Consider the following 20,859-nt stretch of genomic DNA (forward strand, 5'->3'; position numbering starts at 1 on the left):
TCCGTTGTGGGGAGCGGCGCGTGGGGGGCCGCGTGCCCAGCTTTAGGGCTTTGGGGGGGTCAGGGCCCAGAGCCTCGGGGAGGAGGCCTTCCTGTTTTGGGGTTCCGGCCTCGAGTTAAAGACCTTCCCGGGAAGGGGACGCTGCAGATGGCGGGGTGGGAAGGGGCCGTCGCTGCTTCTGTTCTCCTCTCTCCTTGGCGGTGAGCGTTCCCGTTTCATGAAAAATGCCCCATGACCAACGAGCTGAGCTGCGGAAGGGCTTAGGTCGTAGAAAGGGACTCTCGTTGTCTCCCCAAGGTTGTCGTGCGGCCACGTTACTCTGCTGCGGTTGCCTGGCCTCGTCTCTTCCGTTACTGCTTAAATACTCCGGGGAAAGTTTGGGGGAACCGAGTAAGAAGGGACGTGTTCACCTTTGACATGCGCCACCTGACCCTCGGCTCGGGTCGGATTCGGGGTGCAGCTGAGGACGCCCGGGACCCCGGCCCGCCTGTGCTCATGCCCTCCCTTCCCTGGAACACGTGGACCTCCTTTCTGGGGATGCCCCTCAGATTTACAACTGGCCAGTTTTCTTCTGGAACGCGGACGGCGGAGCCTGGCTGGGTGGCCGGAGCCCACTTTCAGGGCTTCGGCTTCTCCGTAATGCGATGTGCCTGTTTGTCCTGTGCGGTGCTGTCTTGACTGCCGGTGAACGCAGGAGGCAAATCTGGACGGGACTGTTCTCCTCTTTTGCTTAGGAATCGGGAGAAACAGCTTTGGCTCTTAGGAGTCGGTGTTTAGCATCCAGAACTACGTTCTGGTCCTGTTTTGCTGGCCTTTCCTTGAAGACTGCATTTGGAGCGTTGAAAAGTCACCCTCCAGGGCCCCACTGGAGAGGGTTTTTTTTGTTTTGTTTTTTAGTAGGGTGTGATTGTGTTTAATAACCTACCGCACTTTGATACGTCTCCCATTTTAAGCTACTGGGGTTGGAGATCGACATCAGAGCTACAAACAACATAAACTTTGCTTCAGGATCTGGGAGTGATTGCAGCCTCTTTGCAGATGGACTTCGTTTAGCAGAGGGAGAAAAACCTGTGGATGCTTTGTTACCAGGTGTAATAACAGCAAGATTATTTTTTGCAGAGATTCACATGCTGATCTAGGTTCGTGTTGCTAGGAATTCCAGAATATTCTCTAGTTTATTTTCTGAATTGAGGAGGCGGTGAAACTGGTGAAACTGGTGACCCTACGTGAGGTTTTATATCAGGACGTATTTTATTGATGGCCACTGGTAGTTGACGGCTAATGAGTATGCTCGGGGTGCCCTTTGTTTCTTAAGAGACTCATCCAAAAAGTCCCGTTGTGTGTGTTTGTTTCCCCGTCAAGGACTTTTTGTCACAGATATCGCCAGGTGGTTGGGTTTTGCGTGGGGGTGATCGTAGCTGATGTCTGCCTCTGGTAGGTACCTTGTCCACTTCTTTGACCTTGAATATTTCTGCTGCCTGGATTCCAAGATTTGCTGGACGTGCCCTGAAACCAGAATTTGAGAGGAGGCAGCTGGGGCCTGAGTGGGAAAATGGCAATGTAATTACAATGGAAAGCTAGAAAGTAGGTAGTTTCTGTGTTTTTTTCCTTTTGAGGCAGAGTCTCGCTGTGTGGGCCAGGCTAGAGTGCAGTGGTGTGATCTCAGCTCACTGTCATCTCTGCCTCCCGGGCTCAGGGGATCCTCCTAACTCAGCCTCCCAAGCAGCTGGGACTACAGGCATGTTCCACCACACCCAACTAATTTTTGTATTTTTTGTAGAGACAGGGTCGCACTGTGTTGCCCAGGTTGGTCTCGAACTCCTGGGCTCAAGTGGTCCTCCTGTCTCAGCTTCCCAAAGTGTTGGGGTTATAGGCATGAGCCACGGTGCAGGCTGTTTTTGTGTTTTTCAAGGCAGCATGTTGCAGACCAGGAGCGACTGGCCTTCACGCAGTCAGATAGCTGTGTGACCTTGAGCAAGCCACTTTCCTTCTGTGTGCCTCACTTTGTTCATCTGTAAAATGGGACAGGAGCCAAAAATGTCGCAGCCTTCTATGGTTGTGGTGAAGAGTGAATGGGCTAATCTTTGTAAGCGGCTCAGCTTGTGCCCTGCACGGCGATAAACAATGGTTTTTATTAAATGCTATTTTTTCCAAAGAGAAAGTTCTGTGTTTCAAGCTCCTTGTTGCTCCTTTGGAGTCACCTGGTCTTCAGCTGGCGCGGATGGAGCTGGGCTGTGGAAAGGCAGTGAGGCATTCCTGCTCCGCTCCTGTCGCGACCCAGGTTCAGTGCTGAGAAGGCAAAGTTAGTGGGCCTCTTGGGACTCTGTCAGAGCTTTGTTCCTAGGCCCCTGTTTGCCTCTGAGCCCCAGGAGCTGTCCAGAAAAACCAGAACGTGGAAATGGCCCATGAGAAGGGTTCTGTTGACCTTCACTCAGGCAGATGCTCTGGGAAGAGAAAAGAACTCGGCTGTCAGACTGGAAACGAGGGCCTGACGACGGGGTCCCTGCTACCACGGAGGCTGCGGCACGAGAATCACTTGAACTCTGGAGGGGGTGTGGAACTGGTAGTGGGGGCTGCTTTGTGGTTGATATTTGAATGATGGTTGGAAAAATGGGCCTGGGCCTTTCTTTGGGTTCATTAAAAAAAAAAAAAAAAAAAAAAAAAAGGCAGGCCAGGTGCGGTGGCTCACACCTGTAATCCCAGCACTTTGGGAGGCTGAGGCAGGTGGATCTATTGAGGTCAGGAATTCGAGACCAGCCTGGGTGACATGGCTTGCTGACCCCCATCTCTACTAAAAATACAAAACAAAAAATAGCCAGGCATGGTCGTTTGACACCTGTGGTCCCAGCTACTGGGGAGGCTGAGGCATGAGAATCACTTGAATTCTAGGGATGGAGGCTGCAGTGAGCTGAGATCACAGTCCCTGCACTCCAGTCTGGGCCACAGATGGAGACCCTGTCTCAAAAATAAAAGAAAGGACTGGGTGTGGTGGCTCACGCCTGTAATCCCAGCACTGTGGGAGACCAAGGCGGGTGGATCACCTGAGGTCAGGAGTTTGAGACCAGCCTGACCAACATGGTAAAGCCCCATCTCTACTAAAAATAGAAAAATTAGCTGGGTGTGGTGATGCATGCCTGGTAATACCAGCTACTTGGGAGGCTGAGGCAGGAGAATTGCTTGAACCCAGGAGGCAGAGATTGCAGTGAGCCGAGATCGCACCACTGTACTCCAGCTTGGGTGACAGTGACCCTCTCAAAAAAAAAAAAAAAAAAAAAAAAAAAAAAACTAATGTGTTTCAGGGCCTGTATGGAAAAATTGAAAATTATGGAAAAGCAGAGAAAACGACTTGGTACGAAGCATTATAGTGTGGTGGCTCAGCAAATCTGGCTCTCCTGCTGAGGCAAGTTACTGTGTCTCTCTGTGCCTCAGTTTCCCTGTGTGGGATAACATAGTACATATGAATAGTGGTGATTTGAGGAAGAAGTGGGTGAATCTTCAGCAAGGATTTAAAATGTTGCTGCTTGGTACACAGCACCCAGTGAATATCAGTGGTCGTCGTCACCTGGAATTCTCCAGTTCATTTTTGCTGTCGCACTGATTGTCACTGGAATGACCAGAAGGAAGCTGCAGGCATGTGTCACCATCGATGGAGTGAGCTGGTCCCAGGGTCGATGTGCACCTCTGAGATACTCTTTGCGATACACCAACTCAGTAGACCGCTGAGTATCCGACTTAGCCACCAAGAGAAATCACTTAGAAGCGATCAGAAATTCCTCTTGGGGCTAGGGTTGGCCTTGGAGTTGGTCTGATCCCTGCTTTGATTCCTCCCATTGGCTCTGGAACAGTCTACCAAGAACCAATTATGTCCCTCCTCCCAGTGAGGCTTTTGTTTTCTTTCTTTTTTTTTTTTTAAAAAAAAAAAGATGGGGTTTCCCCATATTGGTCAGGCTGGTCTCGAACTTCAGACCTCAGGTGATCCGCCCACCTAAGCCTCCCAAAGTGCTGGGATTACAGGCCCAGGTTTGGTCTCCAAATCCATCCCTTAGCTTTCTCCCCTGCCCTCTGTTTCTTCTCTCCCACCATCCACCCCCTTTTAAAATTTTTGTTTTTGAGACCGTGTCTTGCTCTGTCTCCCAGGCTGGAGTGCAGTGGCGCGATCTCGGCTCACTGCCACCTCCGCCTCCTGGGTTCAGGTGATTCTCCTGCCTCAGCCTCCCGAGTAGCTGGGATTACAGGTACCCACCACCATGCCTGGCTAATTTTTGTATTTTTAGTAGAGACGGGGTTTCATCACGTTGGCCAGGCTGGTCTTCAGCTCTTGACCTCAAGTGGTCCACCCGCCTCAGCCTCCCAAAGTATTGGGATTATAAGCATGAGCCACTGTGCTCAGCCTGTTTTCCCCCTTTTTAACCACCCCCCCCCTTCCTCTCTCCCTTCCTTATGGATTGTTAGAGTGGAAAGGGATGTCAGATCTTGAGGGGCCCGCCCCTCCACCCACCCCGTTTTATGGACGTGGACGCTGTGGTGGAGGATGGTGACATGACAGGGTGCAGGGCTCCTGTGGGAGGAGATGAGGGTGACCTGGGAGAGGCCTGGGTAGGAATGGACTCGGGATTCCTGATCCAAATGTGTTGGTGATTCAGGCCAATCAGGAGCAGATTGAAAGTTCCTTGGCCAAATGGAGCCGCTGCAGCCAGCAGGGGCCTTGCAGAAGGCAGCCGCAGCGGGTCCCGTTGGCCAGGACTCTCCCGAAGGGCCCTGTTCGCCTTCTCTGGGACGAGCTCTGTTCGTGATAGCCTGGAGGGGTTGCCTCACCTTTGCGACCTGGTGGTGGATGGAAAAAAGAACCTTTTCCTGTGCGGACGCCACTTGTAGGAGCGGACGCCTCCGCGTGTGTGTCTTCCACTGAGTTCCTCCGGGAACGTGAGCTTTCTCTCCCCATCTCAGCCTCCAGCTTTGACTTCTCCCTCCCTCCTCCCATTTAGTGTCACTGCTGCCAGCAAATCGTGTTGCTGCTGCCTTCAAACAGCCGCTTCTCATGGCTTCCCCGGCTGCTCTCCGGCCTGAGTCACCATCGGCCAGTTCCTGGATTTAAAGAGTCACTTCAGTCCGGGCGCTGTGGCTCATGCCTGTAATCCTGGCACTTTAGGAGGCCAAGGCAGACGGATCATTCGAGGCCAGGAGTTCAAGACCTGCCTGTGCCAAATGGTGAAAACCCATCTCAACTAAAAACAAAAAAGTTAGCTGAGCCTGGTGGTGGGTACCTGTAATCCCAGCTACTTGGGAGGCTGAGGCAGGAGAATCGCTTGAGCCCTGGGGGTGTGGAGGTTGCAATGAGCCAAGATTTCCCCACTGCACTCCAGCCTGGGTGACAGAGTGAGACTCTATCTCCAAAAAAAAAAAAAAAAAAAAAAAAAAAAAAAAGCAAACAGTCACCCTCTTTGCTGCTGTGCCTACTCTGCCCTTGACTCCTTCAGTCTAGTCTGGGCCCAGTTGTTGCTCTGCTGCTAAAAGCCTGCAGTAGCTCCCATTTCCCTGAGGGTACAAGCCAAATGAATTACAGTGGCCTTGAAGGCTTGGCAGCATCTTTCCCTGCCGCCTCCCTGGCTGCTTTCTGTCTCACTCTGCTCCAGCCACACTGGTGGACAGGACCGTCCCTGCCTCGGGGCCTTTGCACTTCCTGTTTCCCCTACCTGCAATGTCCCTCATCTTCAAACCTTGTTCTGGTGTCACCTCAGGCTTCCCTGCCTTTCTCTGTGCTAGCAAACCTCTGTCCCCATCTACACCCCCAGGTAGCACTTACTGCCTTCTAAGGCACCTCATATTTTGCTTAAGTATTGTGCCTACTCTGTAAACTCCCACTAAAAGGTCAGCTCCATGGGGCAGGGATAATTGCCTGTGTTTGTTTATGGCTGTAATGCTAGCACCTAGAACTGTGCCAGGGGCTTGGTAAATAACAGTTGACCTTGGAACAATTCAGGGGTTAGGAGGGCTGATGCCCTGTGTGGTTGAAAAATTCAGGGCTCAGTGTGATGGCTCATGCCTGTAATCTCACCACTTTGGGAGGTCAAGGCAGGTGGATCACCTGAGGTTAGGAGTTTGAGACCAGCCGACCAACATGGTGAAACCCTGTCTCTATAACAGTTAGCCGGGTGTGGTGGTAGATGATTGTAATCCCAGCTCCCTGGGAAGCTGAGGCATGAGAATTGCTTGAACCTGGGAGGCGGACATTGCAGCGAACTGAGATCAGGCCACTGCACTCCAGCCTCTGGGTGACTGAGTGAGACTCTCTCTCAGAAAAAAATCCAGGTATAACTTTCAACTCCCTAAACATTTAAATATTAACAGCCAGCTGTTGACTGGAAGCCTTACCAATAACAAACAATTGGTAACACAGATTTTATTGTTGGGTTTTTTTTTTTTTTTTTTTGGTAGAGATAAGGAACTTGCTATGTTGCTCAGGCTGGTCTCAAACTCCTGGCCTCAAGCTATCCTCCTGCCTCGGCCTCCTAAAGGGCTGGGCCTAACTCATATGTTACGTATATATTAGATACCATATCCTTACAGTGAAGCAAGGTTAGAAAAAAAAATGTTAAGAAACTGAAGGAAGAGAGGTTTTTACTCTTGATTAAGTGGAAGTGGGTTCATCAGAAAGGTCTTCATCTTGGTAGTCTTCATGTTGAGAAGGCGGAGCAGGAGGAAGAGGAGGGGTTGATCTTGCTGTCTCATGGGTGGCAGAGGCAGAAGAATCATCGGCGTGTAAGTGGACCTGTGCAGTCTGAATGTGTCTTGTTCAGGAGTCAGCTGTGTTTGTTGAATCACTGAATGACATGAACCACTACGGTGGCTTTTGGGCTGTGTCCAAGCTTCTTCATAGGGATTTTAAGGATGAAATAGTCACTTGACTGTCTGGAATGGATACTCAGATAAAATGTTGTCCAGCTTTCTCATCAGACGGCTTATTTTTTTATATTTAAATTTTATTTTATTGAGACAGGGTCTTGCTGTGTCACCCAGGCTGGGGTGCAGTGTTATGATCTCAGCTCACTGCAGCCTCAACCTCTCGGCTCAAGCAATCCTCCAACTTCAGCCTCCACCGAGGTAGCTGGGACCACAGGCATATGGCACCACACCCAGCTAATGTGTGTATTTTTTGTAGAGATGGGGTTTCTACCATGTAGCCCGGGTGGTTCTTGAACTCCTAAACTCAGACGATCCACTTGCTTTGGCCTCCCAGAGTGCTGGGATTATGGGTGTGAGCCACCATGCCTAGCAAAACAGCTTCTGGTTTTTCTTAGAAAGGTCAGAACAGGGTTTTGTCCACCCTTCTTTTTCCAAGACTCAGTGTCTCACACACAGTGGGGGTCAATCAACATTTGAATTTGAGTGTTTGAGGTATGAGTTACAAGCTAGGGGTTAGATAGAGCACCCCACAGTGCTGGGTTGGCTTGATTTTAATTATAGGAATGACTGTGATTTCCGGTATTTATTGATAGGCAGATTTCATAGAAACATATGCATTTTTTCAATTTCCCTTGAAAAATCAGAGGCTCAGCTGGGCGCGGTGGCTGACACCAGCACTTTGGGAGGCCGAGGCGGACATATGATGCGGTCAGGAGTTCAAGACCAGCCTGACCAACATGGTGAAACCTTGTCTCTACTAGAAATACAAAAATTAGCCAGGCGTGTTGGTGCGCACCTGTCATCGCAGGTACTCAGGAGGCTGAGGCAGGAGAATCGCTTGAACCCGGGAGGCAGAGGTTGCAGTGAGCTGATACCGTGCTTGGGAGACACGGTGAGACTTGGTTTAAAAAAAAAAAAAAATCAGAAACTCTGCTAGCCCCAGGCCCGCATTTATATATTACATGGTAGTGGTCTGCTGGGGTTGTTGCTCTAATTTTAAGGCCAGGTGTCTGTTGCCTTTATTTATTTTTTACAACTTAAACTTTATTTACTTGATTGAGAGTTTATTGTTTTTTGTTTGTTTGTTTTTTTTTTTTTTTGAGATGAAGTGTCACTCTGTCACCCAGGCTGGAGTGCAGTGGTGGGATCACAGCTGACTACAACCTCTGCTTGCCTTCTCGGGTTCCCAGCTGATTCTCCTCTCTCAGCATCCGAGTAGTTGGGATTACAGGCACATGCCACCACACCCGGCTTATTTCTGTATTTTTGGTAGACATGGGATTTCACCACACTGGCCAGGCTGGTCTCATTCTTCACCTCAAGTGATCTGCCAAGTGCTGGAATTACAGGTGTGAGCCACTGCGCCTGGCCTGGTGCCTTTGTAAAATTATGCTTCCCCACGCCTGGTCTGCTTCTTTCCTTGATGGAACCCCCTTGGCACCTATTGCTATCTGAGTTGGCATCTGCTTTGAAGGCCAACCTCGAAGTAAGCGTCTAAGTAGTATGTCGGCTTCAGATTTTCACGGCGAAGTAAGGCCTCACTTTGATGATCAGATCTTGGTGGTCAGTACAACTCCAGCTTCTGAAAACATGCCCAAACATTTTGCAAAACTAAAGCCCGGCATCCTGAGACAGGCTTCCCCCCAGCTTGGCAAGAAAACTGGGATAGGATAGCACCCCTGCAGTTGGAGGAGTGGAGCTGAGGACCAGCACCTACCTCTTACAGGCTGGATGGTTGAACAGGGCCTTTGAGGAAGCTGTATTTTGGGAGTGGGGGCAGTTGCTCAGTGTCTGCCCCGTTGACACCATTCTTTGTGTCCTGGTTGAAGTTCTGTGGACCATAGTCTTAGCCACAAACGTGGCTTCTACCCCCTAGATGCTGGTAGCACTTGCCCTTGTTGTGACAACCGAAAATGTTTCTAGATGTTTCCAAGTATCCCCTGGCGTGTGAAATCACCCAGCCACTGGTGTTGAGGAATATGGGGGAGAAATGAGGAGCAAGACCCTCCTCATCCTGCATTTCCCTAAGAGGTTGTGGGCTAGTGAATTTCTAGTCTAATTGGCTTACTGGGGTTGCCTTGGAGAAGCTTAAAGTTAAGGAGGTTAAACTCCAATCAGCTAGAGAAGAAACTTGCAGCAGTTTCTTTTTGAGGGCTGTGTCTTTTCACCTTTTTCCATTTTTCCAGCTGGAGTTGTGACAGTTCGTTCTCCCCTGGGAAAATGAAAACGGCTTTGGCTTTTTCTTTTGAGACAGAGCCTCCCTCTGTTGCCTAGGCTAGAGTGCGGTGACACAGTCATAGCTCACTGCAGCCTTGACCTCCCGGGCTGAAGCCATCCTCCCGTCTTAGCCTCCCGGCCAGCTGGGACCCCAGGCACCCAGCACTACACCTGGGTAACGTTTGTGTTTTTTCTAGAGTCAGGGTCTGCCATGGGATCAAGTGCTTCTCCTGCCTTGGCCTCCCAAAGTGCTGGGATGATAGGCCGGAGCCACAGTGGCTTTCTTGAGACATGAGCTTTGAAGCTCTACTCCTTCATTTTAAAGTGCCCCGGGAGAAGTGGACGATCAAAGTTGAGATTCCACTTAAACCAAGGGGACCCTTAACTGTGGGATTCATCTCCTGGGGAGTTTGCCAGGTTCTGGAAAGCCGGTTTTAATGGCCAGGGAGGGCGGCTCTAGGCTCGCATCCCATAACCTTCAGGTGGTAACAGATTTTTAGGGAGCTTTTCTCTTCCTGTCTGTAAGTTTTCTCTCTGAGAAACTTCAGTCTACCTTTTACTGGCCACCTAGGTAATACTTGCTTGGAGAAGATATGCGATGTCTAAGTTTTTCTAGTATGAGAAATTTGTGCATCGATTGATGCATTGATGGATTGATGGATTGATGGATTGATGGGGTCTTGTCCCGTTGCCCTGGCTGATTGTGCCACTGCAGTGCAGTCTTGACCTCCCAGGCTCAAGTGACCCTCCCAACTCACCCTCCCAAGTAGCTGGGACTACAGTTATGCACCACCACTCCTGATTAATTTTCATATTTTTTTGTAGAGATGGGGTTTTGCTATGCTGCCCAGTTTGGTCCTGAACTCCTGAGCTCAAACTCAGGCCTCCCGGGGTGGTGGGATTACAGGGATAAGCCATTGTGCCTGGCCTCCTGTGGTCTTTTATAGCCCTGGGTTCATTGTCTTGTTCTTGTCTCACTGTTTTTCATTCATTCATTTATTCAGTCATTAATTGAGCATCTACTACGTGCTGCTGCTTCTCTAGACACTGAGGATACAACATGAACAGGACAGAACAGGCCAGTGTTCTCATAGGGTTTACACTGAGGGTGACTGAAATGGTTTCAGATGCAAGTAAGTGCTGCAAAGGCTTGAACCAGGAAGAACTGGGTGAGGTGCAAACTACTACAGACGGATGTCCACAGAAGACCTTTCAGGGGCAGTGAGTGAGGTCTGACTGAGATTTCAGTGGCAAGGCTGGCCATGCAAGGATGTCGGGGAAAGGAGTCCCAAAGTGGGAAGAGAATGTACAGAAGCCTTGAGGACGACCATGGTGTGGTTAAGGTACTGAGGAGTTCAACTCAAAGGGACTGCAGAGCCCATCTCTTAAAAATCTTGCCTGGAAGGCCGGGTGCAGTGACTCAAGCCTGTAATCCCAGCACTTTGGGAGGCCGAGGCGGGTGGATCCCGAGGTCAAGAGATCGAGACCATCCTGGTCAACATGGTGAAACCCCGTCTCTACTAAAAATACAAAAAAATTAGCTGGGCATGGTGGCGCGTGCCTGTAATCCCAGCTACTCAGGAGGCTGAGGCAGGAGAATTGCCTGAACCCAGGAGGCGGAGGTTGCAGTGAGCCGAGATCGCTCCATTGCACTCCAGCCTGGGTAACAAGAGTGAAACTCCGTCTCAAAAAAAAAAAAAAAAAAAAAAAATCTTGCCTGTAGCGTTCTGCAAAATTCATAAAGCACGAACACAATGGCTTGTGGTCCTGGAAGTTCCAGGGAAGACACTTACCAGCTGGGCAAGGAAGTAGAGCAATACATGGTCCCTGACACAAACATGAACCTTCTGGTCTATTTATGTTTGAATGGCTCTCAGGTTTTTTTGTTTTGTTTTGTTTTTTAAATAGATGTTATCTTGCTGTGCTGCTCAGCCTGGCCTCAAACTCCTGGGCTCAGGCAATCCACCCACCTTGGCCTCTCCAAGTGCTGGGATTGTAGGCATGAGCCGCTATGCCCCGCTGAATCTCAGGTCTTGAAAATGAAGTTTGTTTTGTTTTATGAGTGTCTTCTCTTTCTCAGAACCTTAGCTGAAATGTTTGAGATGGAGATCCACTTGGGTTTCCCCACTCCCCAGTTGCCTTTGATTCTCTGCCAAAGGTTTGTTAGTAAGATGATGAGGTACTTTTCTTCTGTGATTAAGAGGACTTTTATAGGTTGCTAGAAAACTCTTTTTTTAAAACTAGATGTTATTGAAGTCACCAGGCAGGAGGAAGATCTTGCACTGCAACTTTTTTGATGGCGCTATTACTTTAAGTGAACAGAAGTATCCAAAGGGAGAAGTAAGAGCTTTAGTATGCTCCCACCCTGCCCTTTGTTCCCAGAAGTAGTTGTTCTTGGGTGTTTAAGAAAAGTTTCAAGCATATGCAAATATATGTGCAAGAACGTGTTTACATAGTCATTCCCGCCCCACCCCAGTTGGGTATTTTGAAGTTTTGTGTCTTGTTGAGTTTCTCACCATGTTAAGCCCATGCAAATTGAAAGCAAAAGCCAATCACTTTTTTTTTTTGTTCAGGCTACACCTCTGTTAAATGATTGAGCCCTGTTATTTACCTAGTCCCCTCCTGTGGCTATCAAGGTTGTTCTCAGTTCCTGTTTTTTCTGCTGCGATAAGCAGTGCTGCATTGAAAGCACATATATGTAAATATAGGTAAATGATTTAGCAGAATAAGTTTTCCCACAGGAAACCGGCAGGTTTAGAGTATGTGCATTTGAAATTTGATAATTAATTGCCAGGTTACTGCAGCAGTTTATACCCCCACTACCACCTGTGCCCCCTTGGTTCAAGTGAGTCTCACCCCTGAGCCTCCTGAGTAGTCGGGTATGATGGTGAGGTTGCAGGCACCCACGGTAATGCCCGACTAATTTTTATATTTTTGTAGAGAAGGGTTTTCACCATGTGGCCAGGCTGGTCTCGAATTCCTGACCTCAGGTGATCTGCCTACCTTGGCCTCCCAAAGTGCTGGGATTACAGGCCTGAGCCAGTGTGTCTGGGCAGTTTCCACACTTTTATGTTTTGCTACCTCTTGAACACTTTACTGCTTAATTTCTTCGGCCAGATGCCCTCAATAATCTCTCTGAAGTTCAAAGTTCCACAGATCTCTAGAGCAGGGGCAAAATGCTGCCAGTCTCTTTGCTAAAGGATAGCAAGTCAGGAGCACAGCATAGGGGAGCCACCCCCATGATCTAATCACCTCCCATGAGGTCCTTTATGTAACGTGGGGATTACAGTTGAAGATGGGATTTAAGAAACAGCCAGACCATGTGAGTACTCTGTTCGGCTAACGAATAACCAATGTATTCTTCCATTCTTTCTTTGAAATCATAGAAATATTTATAAATTTTTTTTTTTTTTTTTAGACGGAGTTTTGCTCTTGTTACCCAGGCTGGAGTGCAATGGCACGGTCTCAGCTCACCGTAACCTCCGCCTCCTGGGTTCAGGCAATTCTCCTGCCTCAGCCTCCTGAGTAGCTGGGATTACAGGCACGCGCCACCATGCCCAGCTAATTTTTTTTTTGTATTTTTAGTAGAGATGGGGTTTCACCATGTTGACCAGGATGGTCTCGATCTCTTGACCTCGTGATCCACCCGTCTCGGCCTCCCAAAGTGCTGGGATTACAGGCTTGAGCCACTGCGCCTGGCCAATATTTATAAATTTAATATATCTAATCAAAATGGATTATGTTTTAATTATTACTCTGCCAGTTAAAAAAATTTTTTTTTTTTTAAATTTATTTTTTGTAGAGGCAGGATCTCCCTTCATTACCCACGCTGGTCTTGAACCCCTGGCCTGAAACAATCCTCCAACCTTGGCCTCCCAAAGTGCTGGGATCAAAGTTTGTTAATTTGATGGCTAAAAAATATTTTCTTGTGCATTTCAATTACAGTTAGAAGCTATCATCTTGGCTGGGCTCGGAGACTCACACCTGTAATCCCAGCACTTTAGGAGACCTAGGTGGGCGGATCACAAGGTCAGGAGTTTGCGACCAGCCTGGCCAATATGGTGAAACGATGTCTGTACTAAAAATACCAAAAAGTTAGCTGGTTGTGGTGGTGGGCGCCTGAGCTACTCGGAGGCAGAGGCAGGAGACTTGCTTGAACCTGGAAAGCGGAATTGCTTGAACCCGGGAGGCAGAGGTTGCAGTCAGCTGAGATTGCACCATTGCACTCCAACCTGGGAGACAGAGGCCCGTCTCAAAAAACAAATAAACAAACAGAAAAAAACTATGTATTCTGCACCACATTTTTCAGCAATTTGTGTATTTTCAGTTTGCATTTCTCTGTCATTTTTGGGTACATCTGGACTAGTTGGTCTTTTTCTTGTTATTTTTTAGGGGTTCTTGTTACTGTGGGTCCTTTCGTCTCTGTCCATCATCTGTATTGTATAAATATTTTGTTATAGGCCATTGTTTTTCTCTTGGCATTTAGAAACATTGGAAGATTGTCCTTATTAGTATGTAGTTTTGCAAGGTTGCGTTTGTAGCTTGCTTACTATTTTGTCTCATGTTTTTATTTATGGTTACAAGAATTTTCCCGGGCCAGGTGTGGGGCTGCACGCCTGTAATCCCAGCACTTTGGGAGGCGGAGGTGGGCAGATCACTTGAGGTCAGGAGGTCAAGACCAGCCTGGTTAACATGGTGAAACCCCATCTCTACCAAAAATAGAAAAATTAGCTGGGCCTGGTGTCACACGCTGAGGCAAGAGAATTGCTTGAGCCCAGGAGGTGGAGGCTGCAGTGAGTCGAGATAGCACCACTGTACTCCAGCCTGAGAGACAGAGTGAGACTCTATCCCCCCAAAAAAATTTCCCATGTACCCACATAATCTTTGTAATTACACCTATAAATGTCCAATAATTCCCTGTTTTGGTGGGCCATAATCACATAATTATTATCTGTGGTTTGACATTTGGGTTGCTGTGTTTTCTTGTCTTTTTTTTTTTTTTCTTCAAGACAGCATCTCACACCGTCACCCAGGCTGGAGTGCGTTGGTGCAATCTTGGCTCACTGTGACCTCTGCTTCCTGGATTCAGACAATTCTCCTGCCTCAGCCTGTGGAGTAGCTGGGATTACAGACTGTACCACCATGCCTGGCTGAGTTTTGTATTTTTAGTAGAGATGGGGTTTCACCATGTTGGCCAGGCTGTTCTTGAACTCCCCACCTCAGGTGATCCACCCGCCTCCTTGGCCTCCTAAAGTGCTGGGATTATAGGCGAGAGTTATTCTTTCAAAGAAAATACTGTCCTGAATCCCATATGGATATAGTGCATATTGGCTTATTTTCTTAGATTATATTCTCAGGAGTGGAATGAATAACATGTGAAAAGGCTTCACTCTAGCCACTGACTAAAGTGGGCTGGGCCGTGCTCACCATTCTAACAGGGTTTAAGGTTGCTCATTATCATGCTTATTAATTGAGAGTGGATGATGGGTGCATATTAATGTCAGGCTTTTCTCAGTTTCCTCCATCAGCCTTATAAGGCTGGAGACTCCGGGTCAGGAAGAAAAGTGGAGCTGTCTGGCATTGGGAAAGGTAACCTCTTAGTTATAATTGGGGTTGGCTTATTTAGAGCCCTTTGATAGGGCTTCACTAATTGACTAACCCAGGGTTACCTGTTAGATCAGGATCTCTCTGAGGCCTGCAATTGTAGTTTTTTCTCTCTCTTTTTTTTTTTTTTAAAGAGACAGAGACTTGCTCTGTTGACTGGGTTGGAGTGCAGTGGCATGATCTTGGTTCACTGCATCCTTGAACTCCTGACCTCAAGCAATCTTCCTGCCTCAGCCTCCTGAGTAGCTTGGATTATAGATGCTTGTCACCATGCCCAGCTAATTTTTTTTTTTTTTTTTTTTGTGGAGACGAGGTCTCGCTCTGTCACCCAGGTTGGAGTGCAGTGGCATGATCATAGCTCACTGCAGCCTTAAACTTCTGACCTCAAGCAATTCTCCTGCCTCAGCCTTTCACATTGCTGGGATTCCAGGTGGGTGCCACCATTCCTGGTCTGCAGTGGTTTGACAGGGCTCTTTGATCTTTCACTTTGGTCCCCCGCCCCCTGAGATCTGTGGAGTGAGCCAAATCTGTGGATTTGACACTTGGTGCTAGGGACAGCTGGCCTACATCCAGTTCTCTGCATACTTGGTATGGGTGGTGGGGGTCTAGAGAAAGTGCCCACCTCTGGTTCACACCCTCTGTATTCTCCAGGGGGCCATGGGGATGGGGTGAGGGAGGCTGGGGTGAAGAGATGGTGTAGCGCCAAAGAAAGCCACGGAGGTGTATGCTGGGGGTGAAGAGGCCAAGTTCAGGAGCCTAGGTTGGAAGATGAGTATAGACAATACAGGTTAATTGACCCTGTCATTACAGGGCATCTGTCTGTAGGGTGCCCAGGTCTGGGTGAGTCTCTTGGATGAGATGGGTATCAGGTTTTGCTCTGAAGTTGGACTGATGTGTGGGGAAATTCATTCTGTAGTTTTATTTGTAGTTTAGGATTAAGAAAACTTGGGCCAGGCATGGTGGCTGTCATCTGATCCCAGCCCTTTGTGAGGCTGAGATGGGAGGTCACTTGGGCCCAGGAGTTTGAAACCAGCCTGGGCAACAGGAAGACCCCATCTCGTCTGTGCGTGATGACACATGCCTATAGTCCCAGCTACTGAGGAGGCTGAGGCAGGAGGATTGCTTGATCCTGGGAGGTTGAGCTGTAGTGAGCTATGATTACAGCACTGCAATCCAGCCTGGGCAACAGCGTGACACTGTCTCCAAAAAAAAAAAAAGAAAACTTGCTTAACTACCTCAATCATACATATGTGTGAAGCCAGACTATCACAACTCTGAGAGCTGCTGATATATACATATTTTGGAAGTTCCAGGTTTTCTGTTACTATAAACATGGAAGAGATTGAATTACTTAAAGGGACTTTTTTTCATCCTTCTCTGTCTTTTTTGTCTGATGTTATAAGGGGTACAGTATAGAATGAAAACGGTGCAGAGATGAGTAAAACATGTAATTCTCTTTCAGTGATACTTTTTTTTGTTGTTTTCTAGACGGAGCCTTGCTCCATCGCCCAGGCTGGAGTGCAGTGGCGTGATCTCAGCTCACTGCAACCTCCACTTCCCAGGTTCACGCGATTCCCCTGCCTCAACCTCCAGAGTAGGTGGGATCACAGGTGTGCACCATGCACCACCATGCCTGGCTAATTTTTATATTTTTAGTAAAGACCTGGTTTTACCATGTTAGCCAGACTAGTCTCGAGCTCCTGACCTCAGGTGATCTGCCCATCCAGCCTCCCAAAGTGCTAGGATTAGTGGCACGAGCCAACATGCCTGGCCTCTTCTAGAGATAATCTTATTGGCAGGTTGATGTTTTTAACTTCAGCCATTCTTCTTCACAGATCCTAAATCTATAGTTTTTTTGAGACAGAGTCTCCCTCTGTTGCCCAGGCTGGAGTCCAGTGGTGTGCTCTCTGCTCATTGCATTCTCTATCTGTTGAGTAGTTAGGATTACAGGCGTGCGCCACCACTTCTAACTAATTTTTAGTAGAGATAGAGTTTCACAGTTTTGGCCAGGTTGGTCTCAAACTCATGATCTCAAGTTACTTGCTTGCCTCTGCCTCCCAAAGTGCTGTGATTACAGGTCTGAGCCACCATTCCTGGCCATAAATATATTAGTAATTTTTAAAAACAAGAATGGGATTCTACAAAAACATATTATTATTATTTTTTGAGATAGGGTCTCCTCTGTTGCTCAGGCTGGAGTGCAGGGCCATGATCATGGCTCACTGCAGTCGTGACCTCCCAGGTTCAAGCAATCCTCTCACCTTAGAGTAGTTGGGACCACAGGTGCTCACCATCATGCCCGGCTAATTTTTTTTTTTTTTTTTTTTTTTTGATTGAACACAGTCAGCCAGTCGTGGTGGCTCACATCTGTAATCCCGGTACTTTGGGAGGCTGAGGTGTGTGTATCACTTGAGGTCAGCAGTTCGAGACCACCCTGGCCAACATGGTGAAAACCCATCTCTACTTAAAATGTAAAAATTAGCCAGACACGGTGGCGCTTGCCTGTAATCCCAGCTACCGGGAAGACTGAGGCATGAGGATCACTTGAACATGGGAGATGGAAGTTGCAGCGAGCCAAAATCATGCCACTGCACTCCAGCCTGCGTGACAGAACAACACTCTATCTCAAAACAAAACAAAAAAAAATAGTCTTTATTTATTGTTTGCATGGACTGGTGCATCTTGGTTACGATGCAGTTTTGTTAATTAACCGATATTTAATTGCAGATGAAATGTAACACGAATCCGACTATTTGCAGATATTTGTTACCTCTTTAGGCAGCCGGTCATAGTCTTTTTTTTTTTTTTTTTGAGATGGAGTTTCTCTGTTGTTGCCCAGGCTGGAGTGCAGTGCATGATCTCAGCTCTCTGAAGCAGTTCCAAGTCATTCTCCTGCCTCAGCATCCTGAGTAGCTGGGATTACAAGCGTGTGCCACCACACCCAGTTAATTTTTGTATTTTTAGTAGGAATGGGGTTTCACCATGTTGGCCAGGCTGGTCTTGAACTTTTAACCTCAGGTGATCCGCCTCAGCCTCCCAAAGTGCTGGGATTTCAGGCATGAGCCACCACACCTGGCCCACAGTTATTAACCTCTGTGTACACGTGGGTCCTGGGGAAATTGCAGGCAAGACTTCGTTGAACGGTGTCTTAGATTCTCTCAGGAACTCTTTGCAGGAGGTAGGAATCTCCAAGAGTCGGTGCCCATGAATTGGTCGCATGGCCTGGCTGGTCCCATTCAGGTGACAATCTCTGAGGTCCTGAATAGCCTTTACTTGGGCTCCATGCTGGGAATCCAGCAGTGCACAGAGCATGGTTCCCTGACTTCCTTGAGTGCCAGTCTTGTGGGGGAAACAGCCAAATCAACGGACAATCATCAGGAGGTGCTATGAAGGGGAGCTGCGTGGTACCTGGGGAGTGCAATAGTGGGGTTTGATGTGGTTGGAGAGAAGAGAGGAGACTCCTTAGGTAGGGAACCCATTTGATGATACAGGTTTGGCTGTGTGTGGCAAAGACCCCAAATACCATGGCTTAAGATACAAGCTCATTTCTCCGTCATGTAAAAATGCCAGCTGGTTTGGTAGCTCTGTCTCCAAAATGGTCAGGGACCCAAGCCCCTCCCCTCTTGTTGCTCTGCTGCCCTCATCCGTGTGGATCAAGATGGCGTACCTCCATGCCCACATGGCAGCCAGTAGGAAAGCAGAGGAAGGGCACAGCCTGAAGGCTGCGCAGCGTCTCTTCTCGTCACATCCCATTAGCTCAAACCGAGTCATGTGGTACCTCTAGCTGCAAAGGAGGCTGGGAAATGTAGTTTTCTTTCTAAGCTGGATGTGCCACGCTGAAGACAGTCACTCAAGGATGAGGGAGGGTTGACACTGGAGCACACTAACAGTTTCTGCTACATAGGCAAGAGCGGACGGTAAGAATGTTCTAGGCAGTGGGAAATGCATGTGCAGAAGCACTGGCTGAATGAGGAAGGCCACTGTGGCTGAAGCTCCAAGAGTAGGGAGGAGAAGAGGGAAGCACAAGGAGGCTGAGAATTGGGTTTGTGGCCCTGGATCCTGCAGGAAGCCTCGGTGGCTTCCTTTCTGCCCTCCTTGCTTAGACATTAGCTCAAAGACAGGGATGTTTACAACACAATTCTTTCTTTAAAATCGTATCTGCATTTTAAGTCGTAGAGATGAGGGCTCCGTGTGTTGTCTAGGCTGGTTTCAAATCCCTGGGCTCACGCAGTCCTCCTGTCTCGGCCTCCCAAAGGGTCGAGATCACAGGTGTGCGCCATCACACCTGGACTACGACTCGGTTCTTAAAGACAACCTCCTCCTCAAGTGTAGGAAAGAACCGGTGACTGAATCCGTGCTAGTCTGCCTTATCCCCATCTTGGTTGCCCGACTTTGGTAAGAGTTTATTTATTTAGAGGAGTGGAGAGTTTAATAGGCAAGGAGGGTTAAGGAAGGGAGAAGGAAGAACCTCCCCTGTAAGGAAACAGAGGGAGCGGGACTCCCAAGCTGAGAGAGGGAACCTCATCTGCCACAGACACCAGCTGGGTATATATACAGAGGGTGGAAGAGGTGGTGTCTGATTTGCTGAGAGCTCCGGGGACTGGTTTCACTAGGCGTGTCATTCACTTAGCCCTCCCATCCTAGCCTTTTAATACGTAAATGTAGAGTACCATGATGTTCTACACACGTGGAAATATGTGGGGGCAGCCATGTTGCCAGAAACATGTCGGGTAATCGCCATGTTTGGGTGGATCCAGTTTCTAATGGCTGGCATTTGCACATGAAAGGTTGTCGGCTTGGCTGTAAGAGCCAAGCTTTACAAGAAACTTTTCCGGAGATGCTTTAAAACATGAAAACTTCTTAAGGGACTGGGAAAAGTAAAAAAAAAAACAAAAAACGCAAACTTCCCAAAGACCCTCTTTACTCTCTATCTGCCTAAAACAATTTCTTTTTTTTTTTTGAGACGGAGTTTCGCTCTTGTTACCCAGGCTGGAGTACAATGGCGCGACCTCGGCTCACCGCAACCTCCGCCTCCTGGGTTCAGGCAATTCTCCTGCCTCAGCCTCCTGAGTAGCTGGGATTACAGGCACGTGCCACTATGCCCAGCTAATTTTTTGTATTTTTAGTAGAGACGGGGTTTCACCATGTTGACCAGGATGGTCTCGATCTCTTGACCTCGTGATCCACCTGCCTTGGCCTCCCAAAGTGCTGGGATGACAGGCTTGAGCCACCGCGCCCGGCCCGAAAACAATTTCTTAATAACTCCTACAATATTCCTCTTGTGGAGGGACCACACTAACTGCTGTTAGGGGTTTGAGGTGATGACTTCTTCTGGCTATTTCCTGGTGAAAAGGGACATTGAATGGGGAACAGCAGCTAGGGCTCCTCCTGGGGTTGATCTAAGGGTCCTCAGAAGAATGGCGTGTCCATATGCAGTTCAGTTTACGGCACCATTTGGAGTTTGATTGCTTCAGTTTAATGAATGAATTTCCTTCCCCAGCCAATGCACCAAAATGGTACGGCTCCGGAACACCCCGGCTCTTTGTCCTCATGCTGGTTTAGATAAAACATGGATGCATGGGGAGTGGTTTTGAGGAGCAGACAGTATAATAGGCAAGAAGGAAGGGAGAAGGAAGAAGCTCCCCTGTACAGAGACGGAGGGAAGGGAGCTCCAAAGCCGAGAGAGGGAACCCCTGAGAGTTAATAAAATAACGTGCATTGAGGGTACTCTGTGTTGTGTGGCATGCTCATCCCTCTCTGTGCATCCCTTGTTTCAGACACATAGTCACACTGGGTGGGTGCTGTAACCCTTTATTTTAGACGGGGAGAGTGCGATACAGTTAAACATGCCTAGGATTACATTGCTAGCAAGGGGTGGGCGCAGTATTCAAACCTAGCAGTTTGGCTCAAAGCCTGCCCTCTCCAGCTGTTTTGCACCTCAGTTGTTTGAGCCTAGTCTTCAAGATTTTGACATCTATCTCATACCCACATCTGTTAGGATTGCATTTGGCTTCAAGAAACAGCTCAACTCTAGCAGCCTAAGCGGAAAGATATTTCTTTGTTTATTTTTTTACATGTCAGAAATTCCAGTACCTGTTGGAGTTGCTGGCACTGCATTAGTGATGCAGGGCTGTC

At 48.3% G+C, this 20,859-nt stretch overlaps 1 protein-coding gene across 7 annotated transcripts in view; it reads left to right on the top strand.

The window, feature by feature from the left end:
- Positions 1-20,859, top strand: part of ABCC1 (ATP binding cassette subfamily C member 1 (ABCC1 blood group)) — a 187,297-nt gene that overhangs the window by 364 nt on the left and 166,074 nt on the right. Inside the window, exon 1 of one of the 7 annotated variants that reach the window (XM_074381613.1) lies at positions 80-5,208. The exons of the other annotated variants lie outside the window; for them this stretch is intronic. Within the exon in view, the coding sequence (XP_074237714.1) occupies positions 5,206-5,208 (3 nt within the window). The 5' untranslated portion in view covers positions 80-5,205. Of the gene's footprint in view, positions 1-79; positions 5,209-20,859 lie in introns of those variants that run through there. 7 annotated transcript variants of the gene reach the window in all.

Source organism: Saimiri boliviensis, chromosome 12 (genome assembly GCF_048565385.1).
Source record: "Saimiri boliviensis isolate mSaiBol1 chromosome 12, mSaiBol1.pri, whole genome shotgun sequence".
Taxonomy (NCBI): domain Eukaryota; kingdom Metazoa; phylum Chordata; class Mammalia; order Primates; family Cebidae; genus Saimiri; species Saimiri boliviensis.